At 56.8% G+C, this 21955-nt stretch overlaps 2 protein-coding genes across 2 annotated transcripts in view; one reads left to right on the forward strand and one right to left on the reverse strand.

The window, feature by feature from the left end:
* Positions 1–2855, reverse strand: part of RBFOX3 (RNA binding fox-1 homolog 3) — a 139903-nt gene extending 137048 nt beyond the window's left edge. The window contains exon 1 of the mRNA XM_082774566.1: positions 2764–2855. The gene's annotated coding sequence lies outside the window, so the exon portion shown is untranslated. The remainder of the gene's footprint in view (positions 1–2763) is intronic.
* The window catches only part of ENPP7 (ectonucleotide pyrophosphatase/phosphodiesterase 7), a gene marked incomplete at both ends in the record, with an annotated part of 29157 nt that extends 7202 nt beyond the window's left edge, over positions 1–21955 (forward strand). The window contains 5 exons of the mRNA XM_082774593.1: positions 18097–18352; positions 19448–19593; positions 20477–21097; positions 21232–21445; positions 21867–21955. Of these exons, the coding sequence (XP_082630719.1) occupies positions 18097–18352; positions 19448–19593; positions 20477–21097; positions 21232–21445; positions 21867–21955 (1326 nt within the window). The remainder of the gene's footprint in view (positions 1–18096; positions 18353–19447; positions 19594–20476; positions 21098–21231; positions 21446–21866) is intronic.

A 21955-nucleotide genomic window follows, 5' to 3' on the forward strand; every position in this document is an offset into this window, starting at 1 on the left:
ACCTTGGCTGCGCTGCCCGCCTCTGCGTCTGGCTGGAGACACGCTGTCTGCCTCGGGACCCTCCGCAGCACCAGGCCTGATTATCCTACGGGCCTGCTCTCAAGAAATTAAAATGAGCCATAAAATGACAAGTAAAGTGGAATAAGGGATGTAAAGAGCAGAGAGAATGTAAATGGTGCGATTAGCATATGTACAGCACTTGCAGAGCGCCTGTTCACCACCGGGTCAGCGCCCAGGCTGCAGGAGGGAGGCTGGGCAGCCCCGGGGGGAGGCAGAGGGGATTTCTGCCTGGGGGTGCTCCCCAGCCCCAGCCTCTCCTAGGCACCCGCTGTGTGTATCCATAAGGGCTTTGGGGCCCTCGGACAAGGCACGGTGACCCCAGGCCCTGCAGCCCCAAAGGGCACGGGGCTGAGTGGGGAGGGAGCGGCAGAATTACGGAGCAGGCGGGGGCTCCCCATGGGGGTGGCGTGAGCTGGGACCTGCAGGCAGCAGCACGCCTGGGTGACCAGACACATGTTACAGGGGGAACACCGAACAGGCTCAGTATTTTTTTGGGGGGGACAGAAACCTTCCAGGCTCCTGCACGCAGAGGAAGGTGCAGATGAAGCCTCCATCTCTGGAGCCAGACCCCACTGCCTGGCCTCAGCCTGAAGCACGATTTAGGTGAGCAGACCAAGGCTGAGCAGGGGGATGAAGGAACAGCAGCGGCACCACTGCACTTTGCTGTTGGCTGGATGCTCACTGGGAAGCACACAGCGGGGCAGCATCCGTCCAGGGAGCACCAAACGTCCCCGTGGCTCAGCTGGGCCAGAAGGCTCCCGGGGGAGAGCACCCGGCCAAGCAGAGATGAGGGAGAGAGGCCACGTTCATCCAAACTGCCCTTAAAAACATCTTCATAACATTTCACATCCAACCTACAGTAGCACCTCCAGTAATTAAGAGCTATGTTTTAATTAAACATTGATTAACTACTAATTAGTCTAATGATTAGTCACCTGAAGGAGACAAAGCAAAATACTGGATCTGCCAAGATAGGAGAGGGAGAAGGCAAATGATGAAAGATGAGAGGCGACTTAGATTCCTTCGCTGCTTCCCTCTGGGCCAAATGTTTTCTCTTATTCTAGTCCTTTATAAATGATGCCTTCAATGTGAATTTTCCTAATTGTGGCAAGTCTGATAAAGTCTCCAGTGAGTGATGCAGAGAAGACTGATTTTCTTCCCCTTTATCCATCAGATTTCTGCTCGTTAATGCAGCTAAAGAGCCTTTCCCCACCATCAGCGGAATTAGTCTCTGTCGCCATACCCAAGTCAGCTGGGGAATTTCTGTGCATTTCCTCCTGCAGTGTCCGGAGGACGCAGGCAGCCGGGTCCACACACTGCCTGCAAACACCCCCTCAGGCCACAGCACCACGGGACAGTGCCTAGCGGCAGAGCAGGGGCACGGCGGTGCCGCCGGTGGGGACACCGAGTTTGTTTCACCCTGAAGACCCTGAGGGTGCTCAACCCTGAACAGCTTTGTACTTACAAGGAGACAGAGTCAGGTCCCAAAAAGCAGCTTCCCCACATGCCAAGGGGCCCCTCGGCAGCACGGCTCCGACCCCGCTCCACTCGCCCCCCGGCTCCAGCACGCACCAGGGCGTTGCTGCTACAGGGATGTTTCTCATTTTGCCGTTCCCTTTTGTGAGGTGCTCCCATTTACCTACGTTACTTATCCCTTGGAAGAACCACTTCTGAAGGCTGTGAACGTGCTGGCAGCAGCGCGTGGCTGCTCGAGGATCCCCACGGCCCCTGCTCACCAGCAGCTCCCGAGGTGTGCACAGCCACAGGGCGACTGCACCACCAGCAGCCTTGTGCCCTCCCTCCTCCAACCACAGTTTTCTTGACCCTTCTGCACGTTTGAGCCTTTGGAGTCATCGCCCCTTTCCCCCCTCCCTCCCCTTCCTCTCCCCACTCTTCCCATGCCCCTCTCTGGAGTTTTCCGAGGAGGCAAAACAAGGCTAAAGCCTCCCCAAGGAAGCAGGCAGCTCGAATGCTGGGGCCAGGCAGGCTGGCGGTGCACCCAGCAGGGACAGGCACAGCAGGGGACATCGCGGGACACACGGTCAGTGGTAGGGCTGTGATCTGAGCCCCCCGTGCCCGCTAGCAGGCGGCGGTGGTGCACAGACCTCAGCCTGAGCAGCCAGACCCGAGTGCCCTGCGAGCACCCCAAGAGGCACTGGGGGGACCCACGGTGGGGAGGGCACAAGGGGTTAAACCCTGCCCGCCCACGTGCGCTCGCAGCGCTGCAGGTATATCGATCGCCTCACACATCTCATCAGCCCGGGATCGGCACAGATCGATGGGGTTAGGGCAGCGGGAGAGGCAGCCCAGTGGGTGCCACCCTCCTCCTCCTCCTCCTCCTCCTCCTCCTCCTCTCCCCAGAACAGCATCAGCAGGGGAGCCCCCGGAGCTCCCTTGGCTGCTGCAGAGGGGGCTGCTGGCAGCCCCCCGCCTGCCCCCGGGTGTCTTTCCAAGGCGGCTTCAGCCCCTGGGAGAGGAGCAGGGCAGGGAGCAGCCGGGGGCTGGCACCTTTGCTCCCAACACGCAGCTCCCCAAGATCCAGGAGGGATCGGACCGGGCAGCTCCCCCCAACCACCCCATCCATCCCACGAACGGGGACGGCTGGGAGCTCCCCGCTGGAGCCCGCAGAGGAGCAGGCCCATGAGGAAGAGCATGCGGTGCCTGCACACCCCCCCCGGGCTCCCCCGCCCTCCGCACGCTCACCCAGACGCTCCCAGGAACGCCGCGGAGCCCACAACGCGTGCGCTTCATCCAGCCGAAATGTCTGAGCTGTGCCAGCAGCGGGGAGAGGCGGCAGCCCTGGCTACGGCTGCTCCGTGCTCCTCCACAAAGCAATCTGCTGCTTGGGCTCCTCTCCGCTTCCCTCTTACGCAACTGCACAAAACGGAGAGGGGAAAAAAAAAAAAAAAAAAATCCCCTAGATGCTAATTTATCTGAGGAGCTCAAGCAGGTCTGCACAAGAAGGCAGCTTCAGCAGAAAGAAGGTAAAAAAAAAAAATAAAAAAGGACCAGCCATGTCTGAAGTGCTGCTTCAGAAACCCAGTGCATGCAGCAGCCCTCCCAGCACCAGCACCGCCACCTGCCCCGTCCTGGCACCCGCTGGGAGAAGCCCAGAGCAGCAGCGGGTGCAGCAGCACCAAGCAGCCCCCCATGAACTCGCTGAGCCCCAGCTTTCTGCCCCCAGACACCTCGGGCAGCCCGGGGCGCCTCGCAGCCAGCCTGCCCCCCTTTCCTGGGGCCCGGCGGCAATTACAGGTTTAGCGGTGCAAAGCAGAGTTTAATAGCAGCCAAGGCTGGTGGGATTGATTTCTTGTTTTGTTTTAAGTGCAGCTAATCTAATAGTTAATTTATTTAAATTGATAGGGCAGAGAGAAATTACATTTCTATTTTCTCTGAATAGATTTTACAGTGTCTGGTGACCCAGGCAGGCTCGAGAGCTGGGTTAAAGGCCCTAACATGCCTCTGCAAAAGCTGCCTGTATCAGCCCGTAATATTTTTCAATTCATTACTGCCATTTTAGCAAACAACTGCTATAGATTTTTTTTTGTTACAGCAGCTCTTAACGTGTTAGTCGTGGGCACGCTGGTACCTGCCCCAGCCCCTTGCTGGAGGCCCTGCCAGCACCCCGCCAGGTAGCAGCGATGCCTTTGGGCTCCGGGCAGGGAGAGCAGGGACAGGCAGCCCCGAGGCCTCGTCCCACTGCAGGCTCCTTCCTGCTAATTCCCGTTTGCGGGGATTTGCTGCTTGCACTGAAGCCAATCTGCAGTTCAGATGCACGAACAGCGCTCTGCAGCTGAGCGTCTGAAGGAGGGAGCGTACCTGGGCTGCAAATTCTGCTCCTCAGCCTTTGGGAATCATCTTTAGGGCTCTCTGCGAGATCCCTGCTGTGCCATAGCATGCAGGCTCCGCTGCTGCAGGCTCCAGCGAGCACCTCCAAGGATTTTCCCAGCTGGGGTGAAAAGCACCCAGGACAAGCAGGGATCGGGGGCACCACAGAGCCCATGACAAGAGGCGAGAACCCATGGGGCCAGCACGCGCCCAGCAGCCTCCCACACCCCAGCCCTCCTTAAACGGGGCACATTTAGGAGCCCAGAAGGAGGCAATAAACACAAGGGGGGCTAGCAGTGGGTGCTGGGGTATCATGCACTTCGCAGAGCTGCTCCACACGCAGAGCAGAGGCAGGAGCAGGAGCATCCCTGCCCTGCTCCCCCAGCGCCGTGTGCTGCTCCACCGCAAGCACTTCTGCAGAGCCTTCGCAGCCCTCGCTCAGCCATAGGTTTCCTGTAAGAGTCAGCACCGTGCCAGATTTATAGAGGATGCTGCTCAGTATTTCATGACTGCTGCAGGCAATCCCACTGCTGCCACTGCGGCTGCACAGAAAGCACTTTGTAGATTTGATTATGCGATAAGGGGCATCAGAAATGCAACTTGTTGCCTATTTCCCAGAGTAATTAATTTCATCTGTATTGAACAAATGACATAATTTGAGGATTTCTGGGTTATGGATTAAGTAAAGACCAGATGAGAGCGTCCTCATTGGCTTGGAGATTAATTAACACCACGAGGTGAAGCGAGCTCTCTCCCCTGCAGGATTGCTTTGCTGGTACATTTTTAATCCACCTGCCTCGCACTGCGGCTCACCCCAGGGGATGGAGCACCCGCGCCACAGCCGGGCAGCAGCAGCCCCAATCAGTCAGGTGCAGGAGCCCTGGCCAGGATTCGTTCCCATACCAGGACACCGGGAGACGTCCAAGAACGACGCCAGACTTCGAGGCTTCTGGGCACCTCCCGCTCCCCAGCCTGGGTTAGTGCTGGCTGCTCAAATCAGCTCCCCTGGCCAAGTGGTGGGTGTGATGGAGAGCACGTCCTTGCTGTGCGAGGAAGCACGCCAAGCCCACGCAGGCTCATTTCCAAACCGTTCGGGGGCACTGGGGCAACCCCCATCCCACCAGGCTGCCCTCACCTCGCACAGCGCCCACCCAAACCCACGCACCCAGGCTGGACCCTCAGTCCTTGCATCTCACCAACCACATCACTCAAAAAATACAAGCCACGCATTAATTTCAAGCTCTCTTACAAAGGGTGAGACCAACAGCAGCTGCGTACAGAGAACAGAGCTAAATGCCTGGGCTGGGGGGAGGACCAGGGGTTGCTGCAGGCTCCTCACCTCCAAGCCTCTCCCAGCAGGGCTGGATCTGGCCCTGGCTGTGCCCTGCAGGACCCCTGGGAGGAGCAGGGACCTCAGCAGAGCTCCAGAGTTACCGGGTGCCCCAGCATCCCATCCCTATCCCCAGCACCCTGCCACTGCACTGCACCAGGGCTGCTCTCACCCCAGGAGATGCCCTGCACGGCTCTGGCTTCTCCTCTCATCTCTGCTCTGCTCCCGAGGAAGGCACAGAGGGCTCGGGACAGGAATTTCCCCTCCTCCATCTCAGAGTTAGAATTTTCTGAGTGAGGTCGGAAAAAAAAAAAAAAAAAGCAGGACTCCGTGCAGCATTTATTCATGAGCCAGGCATTTTATTTAATGTGCCTTGCCATGCAGGATCAAAGATACAGAGCAGCACCTAATTAATTATTTTTCTCTTCTTCTGTAACATCCCCTAGTTGAGCGCCGAGTCCCAGAATCTAAAAGCCTCTTTCAATGACTCTGCATAATGAGATGGATTTGGACTCCAGCAAATTTGTTCGGTTTTATGGAGTATTACATGAAAATGCTGTGAAATTAAGTTCTGTCTTTGCTATCACGCCATGGCCATCAGAGCGCTTTTATGTATGGCGCTGAGACTAAAAGATGGGAAAGCGAGTCCTTGCTGCAGTAATGTGGCGAACGGGGAGAGGGAGGAGCCGTGCAATGGGGATGACATGGTGGAGGGTGAGACCCGGGGAAATGATGAAGGAAACAAGAAAGCCACGCAGATAAAAAGCCCACCGCCGGGCTAACAGACCGGAGCAGCAGCAGCCAGGACAAGGGGGCTCGGCTCACCCCAATTTCCCTCCACAAAATGCACTGGGCAGAGCCCGACCCCGCTCCCCCTGCCCCAGCACAGACACCACCCATGGGTGTCCCCCCTCGCTGCCTCTCTCCCAGAGCCCCAGGGACACAAATGGCCCCAGAATTGGGGTGGGGAGCACTTGGGGACCCCCTGCCCTGGGGGACCTCAGCAGCGGGGCTGCCCCGGGCACCCAGAGCATGACTGGAGAAGCCAACTGGGTGAAATGGGATGGCTGAAGGCAGAGGAGCAATGCGGGGAGGAGGCACCTCAGCCCAGGCTGTTCCCAGCACACTTTCCCCTCTGGACACGTTTCACCACCCCTTGCCAGGAAGGTGCCCAGCGCAGGAGGTGCGGTTCCAGCTCAGGGGCAGGGAGAGGCCTCCCCACATCCCCCCGAGGCAGCTCCCTTTGCCACCCCCCGATCCCTTCCTGTTCTTTCTCCTCCTTTCCCTTTCAGCCCTTCTTATCCCCAGCCTTTCTCCCCTTCCCCTTGCTATCAGCCCCACTCCCTTCCGTTCACCCTAGAGTCATTTATTTCTTCCCTTGGCAACTTTATAACCCATTTCCTTGCCTGACAGCAATTAAGCAAATGCTTCGCTTCCAATCCCATGGCCCATAAACAATGGAAAAATAAAATGTTATAAAGAAAAAAAGCAATGAAATCTGCATGCACACACACGCACAGAGGGAAATCTGTGGAGGACAGGGGGTGAAGCCGGGGACAATGTCACTCGTGTCAAAGGCTGGAGACATCCTCACACCCCCCCCCCTCAGCCTCCCAGCCTCCAAAAACACGTGCAAAGAGGAGAGATTTCCAGGCAGCGCAGGGAGCCACGAGCTGCATCCATCCATCTCGGCGGCTCACCGGCCCCGAGATCCACGTGCAGAGGGCTGCTGCCCCTGGCCTCAGAGCTCTGGCACTTCCATGAAATGAAATGGCCAAAAAAAAAAAAAAAAAAAAAAAAAAAAAAGGCAGCAGCTCCCCCCCCGCCCAGTGATGTATGTGATTTTTTGGTGCCTGACAGGCCCTGAGCCTCTGGGGAGCAGCATTGATAAATCGCACCTTTCAGTTTGCCGTGAACATCTTCACTTTCCCAGGCTTAAAGAAGCCTGACACGTTAAATTGTGGCACTCAGCCCTCAGCACCGGCTTGTCTGGGGAAAGTGGCGGCTGCCCACCGAGAGTCCCAGCCACCTAATGAGAGCTGCTCCCGCATTAGCGCTGCGAGAGGCTTTCTGATGTACAAACCGCTGGGAACACGGAGCCCTGCGCTGAGGAAACTCAAACAGACACACTTTCTAATTTCCATGACAACTGTAATAGGGTATTTGCTCGGTTTGGGAGAGCCTGGGTGTGCAGGAATGCGCTCATTAGGCGCAGAGCGAGGCGAGCTGCTGCTGCAGAGCCCCGGCGCGGGTCGGTGGGGCAGGATGGATGCTGCCAGCCCTGCCTGTCCCAAAACCCCTCCTGGGGAGCCCGGCCAGGAAGGCAGAGGGATGGCAAAGCTGGGGTGCACAGCCCGGGAAGGCAGAGGGATGGCAAAGCTGGGGTGCACAGCCCGGGAAGGCAGAGGGATGGTGATGCTGGGGCGCCCAGGCTGTGGCTGTCTCCCCCCTTGGCAGCCCAAGGAGCTGCATCGCTGCCTCTTCCCACTGCGAGAGGTGCTGTGAGCACCCGCAGCACCAAGAGGGGTGACAGAGGGGCCAGCAGGACCAGGGAGCAGAGGGACCCGAACCAGAGATGAGCAAACTCTGCCAGGACATGTGGCTGCTCGCTGCTGGGCGCAGGGTCCTGTGCTGCTGCCCTGGGAAGGGACCGAGGGCTCTCGGTGCCAGGGCCAGCACAGCTCGGTGGAAATGAGCTCCTTTCCCTTCCCCAGAGGAGCCCGGGCAAGAAGTAAAAAGAAACCAGCAACCAGTTAGCAAGAGAGCAAAATCCAAGCGATTACTGAAAAGCTTGGACATGGCTGTGAATCCTGTTGCTGCCAACAGTATCCCCAAGCTATTAAGAGAAAAATCAAGATGTGGACAGAATTAGATTGGCCATAGGTGAAAAATGGCTCAATTATTTCTAGTGCCAGAACCACAGAAGGACATTTCCCTCTGTTCCTGATCCACAACCTCCCACTAATTAGCAGACCTAGCAGAGAGAAAAATGCTCCAAGCTCTAGAGAGAGCAACAGCTAGAGACAACACAGCTCCTGCCACATGCAGCCGCATTTGTATGCGCTGCGTAAGCCGGGCACACAGCGACAGGCTTGCAAAATTGCACACTGGCCTGCTAGGAACTTGCCACGAGAGATGCTGGAGTTGATTTTTGCAGCCGTGGGGAGGGCAGGCTCCCCAGCCCAGCCAGCCCTTCACATCACCCCATCTCCTTCCCATCCCTGAAGCAGGGTCACCCTGTCCCAGCCACGAGCCCCTGCTGGCTCTTCCCTGCCTGGAGCACGGCTGGCGTGGTGCAGCCCTGCTGGTGTGCAGGGGGTGCCCCCAAGAAAAGGTCAGGGCAGCGAAGCAGCAGCCAGGATCCAACAAACAGCCCTGAGAGGCACGGCCAGGGCCAGCCTGTGATTGCAAACCCAGCCCGGTGCTCTTTGGGAACCGGCAGGAGGACAGAGCCACAGGCACTGATCACCGTCCCCTCTTCTCTTAGGCAGGGATCTTTAAAAACAACTGATGCTTAAAAAAAAAAAAAAAAAAAGTTAGCAGGAGGCCCTGCCCCCTCCCTGACAAACTTCTGAACATGCTGTCATCAAGAAAAATGATGCTGGCAAGAGAGAAATCCGCTGGGGTTGCTGGCAATTTACCAGGCTCCAGCCCCAATGAGTGTTTATCAATAATTTCAGGATCTGCCTGTCGCAGCCACTGACTCGGAGCTCAGGCAGAGATCTCCGGGCAGCCCGGGTGTCAGCACAGCCACAGGGAGAAGAGGCGCAATGAAAAGGGAAATCAATTAACTGCTCCTCAGGAGCAGGGATTTGCCAGCATTACAGGGAAAGGTCTGTTCGCCTCGCTGTAACAGGAAAACACTTAAATGCTCCTCGATGACACAAAGGCATGTCCCAAGCCGAGACGAGCCGCTGCCGTGGCCAGCTAAGCTCCAGTTAGGGATGGAGATGGTTACAGCAGGTTACTGCAGACGGGGGAGCAACAGATAAAGCAGCAGCAGCATGCCCTGAGCTACCCACAGCCTGGTCCCTGCCAGGCACCGCTCTGCTTCAGGCTCTGCACACCCCACGGGCTCACCCAGCCCATGTTTCCCAGTCCTTGGCCTGCCTTCCACCCCGGGAGAGGAAGGGGGAGCCAAGGGAACCCCAGCCGCAGGTGGGGAGCAGGGCTCTGCCAAGCCAGCACCACCCAGATGAAAACAGCCCCGGCACCCAGCTACTGCAGAGTGCTCCTCGAGCCGGGCACTGCATCTGCATCGCCGTGTGGAGGAGCTGCTAATGCATCCATCTCCCATGAACTTCTCTAATTGCTTTCTGAACCAGGGGCTGGCGGTCCCTGAACCACCCTGTAGTGCCGAGCTCCACAACGTAATTAAGTCCTGCATGAAGAAAGAAAACAGCTTTCTCTTCTGTTTTAAGTCTGTTGTCCGTTTCATTTGATCCCACACATATTTATGAGAAATAGTGAATATTCATTTCCTGTACTCACCTTTATACCACTCCTGAGTTTACAGAACTGTATCATATATCACCTCAATTGTCTCTCTAACCAAGAGAGTCCCAATTTATTAGTCTCTTCTCATACAGAAGCTGTTCTGTGCCTTTGATCAGCCTTGTCATCCTTTTCTAGTTCAGCTATCTCCTTTCTGTGCTTGGGCAACAAGAACTGCACACAGTCCAGCCCAACCAGCATTAAACTACCCCAGCTATCGCTGCTAACTCCCAGCAGACGAGGTTGATACAGGCAGACGAGGTTAAATTCATGGGTCCCTAGGCCAGCTCTCCTGGGGGGACAATTTCACATGGATCCCCACGACCTCTCCCCAGCACATTTCCCCTCCCTCCCTGTTTCTTATTTCCCTCCCTGTTTCTTTGCAGGCAGCGATCCCCCAGAGGCTCTGATCACAACTCACATACAGGTGAACATGGTGAATAGGGGCTGTGCAGGCTTTTCCATGCTATTTGAAGTTTTTTCCCCCCCCCAGGAGCTGCCTTCACACCTCCCCAGCAGGAGCACGCCCGGGGCTGGGCGCCGCCGGCCTCAGCACCACGGACAGCACCGGCACAGCGCGCCCCACGCCTGGGGCTGGCACACGGACACCCCATGGGACACCCCACAGGGCACCTGAGCCAGCACAGCGCCCCATGGCCAGGTCCCCTACACCCCCTGGGGTCCCCCCACAGCCCCCATTCCCCAAGCAGCAACAGCAGGCAGCCTGATGCCTTCATACACAGGGAGAGCATCCTCAGCACCCAACGCTTCTACAAGCACCACCACCCACCCCGACTGCCTCAGGCTCACAGGATATTTTAGCCTGCTGTCTAAGAGCTGTCCAGGCCTGCCAGCTCTGCTGCCAGCAGCAGGAGCAGCCCCCCCAGCATCGCCATGCCTCGGGCAGCCCCCCAGCACTGAGCCACGTCCCTGCCGCAGGGAATTTTGTTCTGAGCAGTCAGGCAGCATCCGAGCTCAGTCCTGTGTTCCCTCCGCTAAACTTCAGATGCCCCTTCTGAAAGGAGGGTTTCTTAATATTAATACCCTGCATCACGTCAGATCTCCTCATGTATTTATGCTCCCTCCCCAGGCATTTCCCTGCCTGCCCCTCTCCTGGCAGGGAGGCGATCGCGCAGGAGGGGCTGTTACTGGGTGTGCCTGAGCCACGGTCCTGGGGCAGCCGTAAATGGGTTGGTGACACCATTTATTTATGGGTATTTCAAGAGAAAGAAAAAAGCTAGTGGGTGTTCATATGTTCTTGTTGTATTATTTAAGAGAAGCCATTTGAGAGCACAGGAGAAGCGGTGTCTGCTCCCAAAAGGAGGAAAAATAATGGAGGGGAATATTTGCAAAAAGCTCAGTTAAGTAAATATTTTATGCCCAATAATGTTATGGCTTTTGAATGATGCATGCAAGAGAGTTGAAAGGAGGTGAGGCACAGAGCGAGGCAACACACAGTGCGTGTGGAGTGTGAAGGTGTTTGCGTGAGGGCAGGCAAAAGGAAACCCAGCGTCCTGGCTGCTGCATCCCCCCGGCGGGGTGGGGGGCTGGGACAGGCAGCAGGGCAGGGCTGCTCCGGCTGCTGGACTGGCAATGGCCTTTTGCTGCAGAAGAATTAGGGCTCACCTTATGGGGAGATGTTTTTTGCCCTGCTGGATGACACCTGCTGACATGCGTACCCACCTCCTCCTGTGTCTGGCACCAGACTCCTGGAGGGATCGGGGTAGAAACCCACACCCCACTGGCCAAGACAAAATAAAGCCTCCCCAGCTCTTAGGAGGCTCTGTGGGGTCTGTAAGATGCAACCAGGAGAAAGATCCTAGCAAGAGCTGCAGCCCTGCTGGCCAAGATGCTCCAGAAAGGGAGGGCCAGCCTGCGGTAAGCAGCAAGGAACAAGGCAGAACCAAGCAAAAAAAGGAGCTCAGTGCAAGGTCCCCTGCAGGAGATAAGCGCAGGCATTAGCACGATGCACTCAGAGCTGTGCAGAGGCAGGGCAGGCACAGCCCCCTTGGTGCTTTGGGCACAGTGGCTGCCTTGTTGCTCGTCCTCTTTCTGGTGGCACAGGGAGAAAAACAAATCTCTGAGGAGGGCGCAGGAGCAGGGACTCAGGGCAAGGAATTGGAGGACAGGAGCAGGGGGATTGTCCCAGCCCAGGAAGAAAAGGAAGATGGGGAAAGCAGAAGGAAGGCCGGGCAGGCAGAGGCAGGGGAAGCAGGGCTGGCACAGCCAGGGACACGGCCTCCGAGCAGAGGAATTCTCCCACTTGCAGGCAGAAGCACAGGACAAGCATCTGGCACGAGGTAAGCACATAAAGGAGTAAAATACCATTAAGCGTAATAAGAAATGTACTTAATCAATGAGCTCTACAGCTGAGGATCAATGGGAGGCAGACACAGCCATTAGCTAAGAAAGCCGAGAAAGAGCCCCGGGCTCTGATGCAGTGATCGATACGGGGTTTAACCGAGCAGCCGAGGAAGGGTCCCAGGTGGGGGCAGAGCTGGGGCAGAGCCAGGAGAGACGGGGCTGACCCTGCCCCACTCCTCAGGGCCCAGACCCAGCAGAAAGAGCCCAGGGCACAGCTGGCTGAGAAGCCCCAGAAGCAGCCAAAAAAACCCTGGAGCAGACGAGGGTTTGGCAGCAACAGCAGAAGCCATGGGAGAGGGAACAGGACCACAGCTGGCAGGGGAAGGAGAAAGGGCTTCAGCCCCTTGTCATCATCCAGGGACATCACTTAGCCGGGGAGAGCAAGAGGCACAGCTTTACCCTTCCACCTGGGGACCAAAGGCTGCAGGGCCAGCCAAGGAGGGGAGCAGCTGAGCAGTGCAGGAGGCGATGGGTGTTTGGGGAAGGCCCAAACACCCATCCACCCTGCTGCTTGCTCACACCCATGCTGCCAGAGCTGCCTGCCCGGGGAGGGCCAGCTGCAGAGGTTTCCTCACCGCGCTGGTCCCTTGGCTCTCCTCACCTTGAGCATTGTGCTGCATCGCTCCCCAAAGCCTGCCACACAGAAGACACGCAAACTAGGTGGAAAAGTCACCCTCCAAGGCTTTGCATCAGGCCCAAGCACAGAGAGCTCCTGCAGAGTCAGGGCTTACCCAGGCCCAGCCTTTAAAGACGCCACCCCAGTGCCCCCCATGCTTGGAGCCCGTCTGGGTGGTGCCAGCACTCGGCTGAGCCACCACACACGGGGCTTCCTCAGGAGAGAGGCTTGATTTTCACCCCCTGAGCAAATTCAGAGCTCAGGAAAGCCGACAGCCCCAGACAGCGTGTGGGCCCCCCTCCAGGTCCTGCTGACAGCGCTGCAGCTGACTCAGCCCTGGCACTGAGACCCTGCCTCGTGCTCCACCAAACACCCAGCTACTCACAGCGTCCTGACCCCATCCCTAACTCCAGCTCCACGCTCCCTTTGCACACCCCCTGAGGCTGTCACCCACAACCCTGACCCGTTACCTTGCTTCCCACCTCCCTAAATCCCAATGACCCGACCCAAGCTACAGAGAGCAGCAGCACCGATCTCTGCAGGTGAGCCCTCAGGGACCAGGCACAACCGGTGGTGTCTCCAGAGCATCAGAGCAGGGGGTTGTGCTACAGGCAGATTTCTGTGTGTGCACGTGAAGAGAACATCAGACAAGCGGCTGTCCCCTGAGGTCCCTCCCAGGGGTGGGCTCCTGCCTCCCGCTGGGGCTGAAATCAAAGCCCTGATCCCAGGGGGCTGCTCCTGGCCCCCACCACTCTGTGCCCACCCTGTGCAGGGCACGCTGCTGCCGCTGCCCCTTCCCAGCCCTACAGGGCCAGCTGCCTTATGGCCCAGGCAAGGACTGGGGGGGGACACACACATTTCTGGGGGGACCCGAGCACTGATTTGGGGTAGATGCCCGCAGCTCTGCCCCTTCCCTGCAGACCAAAGGCGCTCAGCAGCACGGTCCCTCCCGGAGGAAGGGGACAGCACGTCCCCAACCCAGCCGATAAGGGCAGCGGGCGGACCCCCGGAGGGGAACCCAGTCCCGGTGGGGGTCCTGTGCCCCCCCCCAAGCATCGGCGGCCGAGCGGAGCCCCCGGCCCGGTCCCGCCGGCGGCCGAACAGCAGCACCTGGCGGCCAGGCCGGGCACGGCCGCGCCGGGGTCCCCGTCCCGGGGGGGTCTGCGCCCTCCGTGGGACCCCCTTCGGCTGGGAGGCACCACCTGGGGCCGTCCTGCAGGGACGGAGCAGGGGGGAGCTCGCTGGGGGCTCCTGGGCATCCTGCGGGGCTTTAGCGCATCCCTGCCCCGCACCGGGCACGGCACTGCCCAGGGGTCATCGTGGTACGGGCACGCAGGGGGAGCCGCATCCCTGCACCTGGGTGTGCAAGGCTCCCGAGCAGCTGAAGCCAGGTCCTGACCAGCCTGGTGCTGCACTCACCTGGGGAAGGCACAGTTTGGGGGGTTCTCAGGGCTGCCCGCAGACCCCACACCACGCTCTTTCAGCCCCCTGGGGCCAGCTCTGCAGCCAGGCTGGAGGTGACACTGCTCCCAGGGCAGATCACAGCACCCACACTTGCTCCTGCTGGTCCCAGGGCTCTCCAGGTGATGCTGTGAGCACCAAGGGAGTGGTGTCACAGGGGTAAGGCACCAAGCCATCACCTCCACCTGGCTGCCCCAGACACAGCTCCTCCTGACCCCCAGCAGCTCCACAAGCCTCTCCTTGCGCTCAGTCCTGGCCCACTCAGCTGCAGAGCTCCTCCTGGTCTTGCTCACCGGGGCAGCATCACACGAGGTCCTGGCACTAGGTACTTTATGGCACTAATGAGCTTATCTAGACCATTGGTACACATGTAATTATGTGCCAGGAGCCACGAGGAGCACTGCAGATGTTTACCCTGTGTGTCTGAGCTGCACCAAACCAACGAAGGAAGCAGGGTGAGCAGGTGCGCACAGGAGCGCTTTGCTCAATTTGTTTCTCACTCTCAGAGCCACCTTCTTCCCTTTCCTTCCTGCCCTCTTTCCAGCAGGCTGCACACACAATGCCTTTACCCCTGGGGTAAGCCAACTGCTCTACAGGACAGAGCTCTTTGCAACTGGGCAGCCAGGCAAACAGAAGGAATCAGCTCCCTGCTTCCCACCAGCCCACCCCCTGCCCCAGGGTCCCAACTCACCTTCCCGCAGGGGACAGCAGAACTCCCCCCCCAACCCCTGCCCTGTACCTCTTCCAAAACAGCATGTGGTTGGGTCTGCATCCTTGTTCCCCTTCCTGGGGGTTCTTCCCTCTGGGCTCAGGCAAGGAAACACCAAAAGGGCTCTTGGGCCACAGAGGGCATTTATAAAGTGCCCCGGAATCCCCCCTCCCTCCCCCCCCCCCCCCCCAGCAGCTGGCGAATCTCACCTGTGGGGCTCTGCCCAGCTCCTTAATCCCGTTAGCAGCAAACAGCTCCAGCTGTGCCAGTAACAAATCCCCTCTGACATGAGCCCTGCAGAGCCAAGTGACTGCTCTGCGGGAGAAAGTGTGAAATTCCTGAGGGAAATTCAAGTGGCAGCTTTTGTACTGCATCTCTGAGAATTTTGCAATTTTATTTTCCATTAAAAAATAAAGAAGGAAGGAAAGAAATCCATCGCCTGCCTTCCTGACCCAAGTGCCCAGCACATGCTCAACTTTCACCCTGATCAGCCCAGCACTGCCTGGGTGCTGCAAAGCAGCAATGCCCTGACCGAGTGGGGAAGCTGCATTTTCACCCAAGGGTGCTGGGTACGTCTGGTTTTGTACAAGCTGGAAACAGAGGCTTGGCCCCAACCAGCATGCTTCAAACTTGGGTTGTTCCACTGGCAGTGACTTGTCTGTGCTCATAATTTTTATTTTATAGCACCTTAATCTGTATTTTCTGAGTTAATTAGCACAAAAACATGGGGAAGGATAGTCTCAGCCTGCAAGGCATTTACAGCCGCAAGGAACAGGGAGGAAGAAGCAAAGCCCTGGCACGTGGTGGTGGATTGTGCAGCTTCTGTGGGCAGCACGGGGACAGAGGCAGCCCCCAGCCAGGCACGGGGACATCCCGTGTCCCCTGTGTCCCCCCAGTGCTGCAGCCAGCGCGGTTCTGCTGCAGGGCTCCAACCTGGGGGCACCGAGCATCCCTGCGCCCAGCGCCTCCAGAGGAGCCTCCAACCCCATTAGGTGTGGGACTAACGACCCGTGCTGTCCAAGGGCAGCACCCTTGGTTGCCTTCAGGGCCCTGGCAGGACCAGCGGTGTCAGCAAGGGGTCTCTGATCCACAACAAGCCCAGCAGGGAGATGATGGCCCCGCAGTGACCACCGGCCTCAGATGCGGCCACTTGTGGGGCGAGAGCTGGGGTGCTGCTGCTGCAAGATCAACTGCATCAGCCTTTTTAACAGTGTCTCCAGGTAGGGAGGCCAAAGGTAATGTTCTTTATCTGTGCTTCATGCTCCACAGATACTGAATATCAAAATGTGCCTTGAAACACTCCTATTATTAAGTATTCCTCAGAGATTAGAGCAGTGCTTACTTCTCACTATCCTTTTACTTTCCCAGTAGAGCAGATGAACACGATAACTTATCAGGACCTTCCCATGTGCTGTTAGGCAGTAATGGCATGGGGACTTACTGACCCACCTCAGAACAACAAGCGGAATATTTAGGACTTCTCCTGAGCTGGGCAGACGATAAGATCTTTATCGTGCGAACCCTTTAAACCCTCAGCGCCTGGCAGGCCCCTCCATCCTCACTGAGAGGACAAATTAGACCCAGGGGACAGGCAGCGAATGCTGATAACAAAAGAGTTCCTTCAGCAAACGCAGGGCTGGGGCCCGCAGAACTGCCTCCAGCCCCGGGCCTGCCCCTGCCCTCAGATAGCAGCAGCGGCGGAGCCAGGGCCCGGCCTCCATCACAGCCTGGGTTCACGGTCACGGCCTGCAAACACAGGGCCCGACGCTGCTCCTGACTCATGTCAGCCATGGTGGGAAGGCCCAAGCCTCCTGCAATGCCCTTGCACTCTTGTCTCATGCCACACATGGGAAACAGGCACGGAGGATGAGGTGGCAGTGGATGGTGGGGTCCTGAGGGGTCCAGGCGGGAGTGCTCAGGGTGCTCGGGACTACAAAGGGACTGTCGCAGGCCAGGAAGGAAGAGCCACGGGCACGCACGAAATGCCAAGGAACGAGCCCAGGCAGAGCTGGGGAGGCCCCAAGAGATCGTTGTGCGTGGTGAGGCAGGGGAATGGCTCTGCAATTCGGGAGCGAGGCAGATAAGGAATAAATCTGGAACTCAAGCAGAGAGGGAGATGAGCAAAGGCATGAAGGTTGAGAGTTCAGACCCCGGGGACCCATGTCAACCTCTGTTACATAAGTCTAGAAAAACCTTAAACTTGGTTTTGCTGATAAATGAGTCACCAGCAATGATAAAACCCTAAAGATGTCATAAAAATTACAGACATTGATAAAACGGGATATCAATACAGCAAAGCTCAGCAGTATGGTGAATGGATGAGGGCCACCACCCCATGGCCATGAAGCAGAGCAGGGCTCAGCGCCCACGGCAGCGAGGGAGGCGATGAGGTCCCCACGGGGCTGAGGACAAGATGCTGCCAGCAGGCTGGCCACGGGCTCAACCTCTGGAGCACATCTGGAGGCTGCCGGTGTGATCAGGCCCAGGAAAGAGCCCCCTTCCTCACCGTGCAGCTCCACGGAACCACGTTGTGGTGCCTCAGGGAAACCAAGCCCCTTTGTGAACCTCTGAGCACCTCCCAGGATGGACAAACAGCTCTGGATGCGAGGCAAGTTGCCTCAAGACCTTCCTCCAGCTCAGAACTTGTCATGTAACAGGAAAAATCATTGAGCTCAGTCCTTCTTACAACCTCCTCCTCCAAGGCTGCCCTATCCATTTTAACACACTCCAACACCCTTTTCTGTTGGTGGCAGAGAACTCATTTCCCCTTCACCAGTAGGAAGAGGCTTTGATCACTTGCTGGGGACCTCCTGCCAGTGCTCACCCCAACCACTGTGCGCCCTGCAGCACTTCAGGCTGCTGCTCGCAGGGCACAGAGCAGGGAGAGGGCACGGCACCGGGGGACAGGGGGACAGCACAGGGAGCAGGGAGGCTGTGGAAGGACGGGGCTGCCTGCAGACAGTGGCCTCAGCCACACCAACAATACTTCATGTTCATGAGTGCCATAAAGCAGCACCCAGCCCCACAGAGGAAGGAGGCAGGTTTGGCGTTGGAGTCAGAAGGAAATCCCAGCTAATCCAGCTCAGTTAGACAAAAACAAAGAGAATCATACTGATACAAAGTTCTGGCTAAAGCCCTGCACCTGGTCAGCATTTGCAAGATTAGATAAGGACTGAACTTAGTCCCTTCCAGCATATATTAACACGAGCTCTCTGGACGTCTGGGCTACTCCAGTTCAAGGGCAAGAAGATGTTCGCTTCTCTGGGGTTCCTATTTGCCATCCTCTCTATAGCAAGATGTGTCCCCGTGCAGCAAGCAGCCAGCCGCGACAAAGTCCTCCTGGTGTCCTTCGATGGCTTTCGGTGGAACTATGACCAGGACGTGGACACCCCCAACCTCGATGCCATGGCTGCAGAGGGAGTGAAGGCACGGTACATGACTCCTGCCTTTGTCACCCTCACCAGCCCGTGCCACTTCACGCTGCTGACCGGTGAGTCCCCACCTGCCAGAGCAAGCAGAGACCCAAAGGGGGGTGCAGTGTGACGTTGAAAGAGCAAATTCAAGGCTTAGGTTTAAGGGAAGCTAAGTCAAGCTAAGACTACCCAAGGACTGGCCTCAATAGCATGGTAAGCTTTAGCACATATGTATTTTGGCAAAAGAGCCAGAGACATGGCAATAGTTGCAGAAGCCGAACCTGTATTCATCAAAGGTAAATAGCATCAGACTAACCTGATAGCTTCATTTGATAAGATAAATGATTTTTTAAATAAGGGAGATGCAGTAAATCTCATCTTTCTGGACTTCAGCAATGTATTTGATACAGTGCCGCATGGGAAATCATTAGTTAAGACGGAGAAGATGAAGATTAGTACAAAATCTCTAATGTGGGTAAGTAACCGGCTGCAGGGAAGGCAACAGCAGGTAATACTGAAAGGAGACTGACAAGCTAGGGAGGGTAACAGGGGAATTCCTGGGGAATCGATTCTGGAGCCAATCTTATTTAAGATTTTCATTAATAACCTTGGCATAAAAGAGTGGTGCATGCTAATGAAATCTGCTGATGAGAAAAGGCAGGGAGGCGGCGTCAATACAAAGGAGGACTGGGATATCATGCAGAAGTAACTGTGCAGTCTTGAGGACTAGAATAATAAAAAATAGCATGAAATGTGACAGTGCAAAGTGCCAGACTTTCATTTGTAAGGGGAATTTCTGCTTTATGCTGACCTTAATCATTGTGAACAACAGAAAACGAAACACCAAAGCAATTAGTTAAATGCAGCATAACGGTGAACCCTAAATGTGATGAAAAGGGCAGGAGCAACTGCAGGAGGCAGCTGCGCTTCCAGGGGCGAGGGGGGGTCAGGGCGAGAGCCACCCGCACCGTGGGCCCTGGGACTCACAGCATCCCCCTGCAGCCTCTCACGCTCTGCTCCTGGCCACCCAACGTGGTATGAGCCAGGTTTAGGAACGAGGCAAAAGCAAAAGGACAGCCGGGAAAGGGGAAGGAGAGACAGAGAAACAGACATGGACTTGGGAGTCCGGCGGGAGCCTGGCTCACACCCGCCTCGTCCATCTCTTCTGACAGGGAAATACCTCGAGAACCACGGGGTGATACACAACATGTGGTTCAACACCAGCACGGGGGTGAAGATGCCCTATTACGTCACGCAAGGCATTGACAGCTGGTGGGACAACGGCAGCCTGCCCATCTGGATCACAGCTCAGAGACAGGCAAGTGGGGCAGGCTCCTCTCGCACGCAGACCCCGAGACAGAGGCGTCTCCTGCCTGCATTCGTGCAGTAAAAGCTACAGGCAAGCCACGATCTCTAGTGGCCATGAGCTAACATCCTCCTTGCAAATGACAGGCTAATTAGAGCAGCAAAAAAAAATTAAATCCCCAGACACTGGCAGGAATAATTATGATCATTCTATTAAAAATAGCAAAAAATAAAAGATGCATTTCAGCTTTATTAAGATATTAATGAAACAGGTTATGCATTTCCTGTTCAAGGAAACCCCAGCCAGTTCTTTAGGGAGCATAGCGAGCCCAAGCGCTGTGTGCTCCAAAGCACGTACCTCATTTCCTCGGCCTCACCCAGCACCTTTGGGGGACTGGTGTAGGGGGCTGGTCCCCTCTTCACTGAGCACTGCAGCACTTCACTGAGCACTTCCTCAAATCTCAGCAGGCTTTGAATCTGGCTTTAAGACAGGACACGAGACCTTGCCCCAGACACATACCTTTGCCTGTATTTACCTGCCAAATTGGCCCCATTGACTTCAGTGTGAGTGCTTGTATGACGGCAGCACGGCACACCATAATGCCCTGGTGGTCAGGAGCCAGAGGGGCCATGCAACGTACAAACAAGTCACTTTCTAAAGTGATAACTAATATTAGGAACAAGCAAGAAAACCAGCACATAGGGGTTCTGGGAAGGGCAGAGCTTTCAATTAATCACTTTTAATTGGCAATGAGCAAGAAAACCTCATTAGAGGCAGAGGTAGACATTAGGGGGCTGAATGAACTAACCGCATTAGTAGGTAGTTGTTGTACTGACAGATGGAGAGATGCTGCAGAGTGAGTTCAGGTGGGTTTATGCAATGTCTTCCCTAACAGGGTTTAAAGACAGGCTCTATCTATTTCCCTGGGGGGAAAGCAAAATATCAAGGGGAAGAAGTGTATATGAAGCTAGTGGAGCCCCCCATATTCAACTACAGCAATGAAGTCAATTGGAGACAGAACATCGACACTGTGATGGAATGGTTCACGGTGAACAACCTCGACTTCATCGCCCTCTACTTCGGTGAGCCAGACTCAACAGGACACAAGTACGGCCCCGAGTCCGAGCAGAGGAAAGCCATAGTCAGCCAGGTAGACAGAACCATCGGCTACTTAAGGCGACGTATCAGGGAAAGTGGCTTGGAACCAAACCTCAACCTCATCATCACGTCTGACCACGGCATGGAGACGGTCATAAAGGACAAGGAGGTTCACATCGGGGCAGTAAAGAACTTCACGTTCAGCGACATCCAGTTTGAACTCTTAGACTACGGACCAAACGGACTACTGATACCGAAAGAAGGGAAATTGGAGCACGTGTATTCAGTCCTGAAAAATGCCCACCCAAAGTTACACGTGTACAAAAAAGAAGAGTTTCCGAAGAGATTCCACTATGCCAACAACCCCCGTATCACCCCGCTCCTGATGTACAGCGATCCGGGATATGTGATCCACGGGGTAAGATGCGTGCACAGATGCATGTTACTGTCTTTTCTTGGCTCTGCCTCTTTCTTTCTCTCCTCACGCCGCCTCTGGGGAGCTGAGCCGGGGGCCGAGGGGTCGGGGCGCTCACCCCCTGCCATCCCTTTCAGCGCTTCAAGGTGCAGTTCAACAAGGGGGAGCACGGCTTTGACAACGAGGCCATGAACATGAAAACCATCTTCCGCGCCGTGGGGCCGGCCTTCAAGCAGGGGCTGCTGGCCGAGCCCTTCGAAAGCGTCAACGTCTACGCGCTGCTCTGCGAGCTGCTGGGCATCGTGCCCGAGCCCAACGACGGCTCCCTGGAGGTCCTCAGGCCCCTGCTGCGTGAGTGCCCCGCGGATGGCTGCGGGAACACCGACATCTAGCGGCGGCCGCCCGACGGCCGCAGCCGCTGCGGGGCCGCTGCGGGGCCGGAGCCTCGCGGGGGGCTCCCTCCGCTCCCCCCCCCCACGGCACAGCGGACCCCGGGCCGGCCCTGAGCCAGCCGGCAGCCGGGCAGCTCCCGCTGTAAGGACGTCTAAACGTCCCCAAAACGCCCAGCCAGGCTTTGCGCAGCCGGTAGAGGTTGGAAACGGGCGGTGCTGCGGCCAGTGGAGCATCATTCCCGCAGGGTGCAGGGGATGCAGAGCGGCTGCTTGCTGTGCCCAGCCCCCTGCACGAGCTCCATGCTGCGGGAGGGGGCTGCTGCTGCTCCCCTGGGCAGAGCCCGGCTCCCCGCTTTAATGCTGAACTTTTGCCGTTGCAGGTTCAAGCGCTCCTCTCCTTGCTGCCACGAAGCTGTCAGTGATGCTGGGGATTGCTCTCACTCTGCGATGCTGGGGAGGAATATACTAA

Source organism: Aythya marila (assembly GCF_965140915.1).
Source record: "Aythya marila genome assembly, chromosome: 18".
In the NCBI taxonomy this organism is placed as follows: Eukaryota; Metazoa; Chordata; class Aves; order Anseriformes; family Anatidae; genus Aythya; species Aythya marila.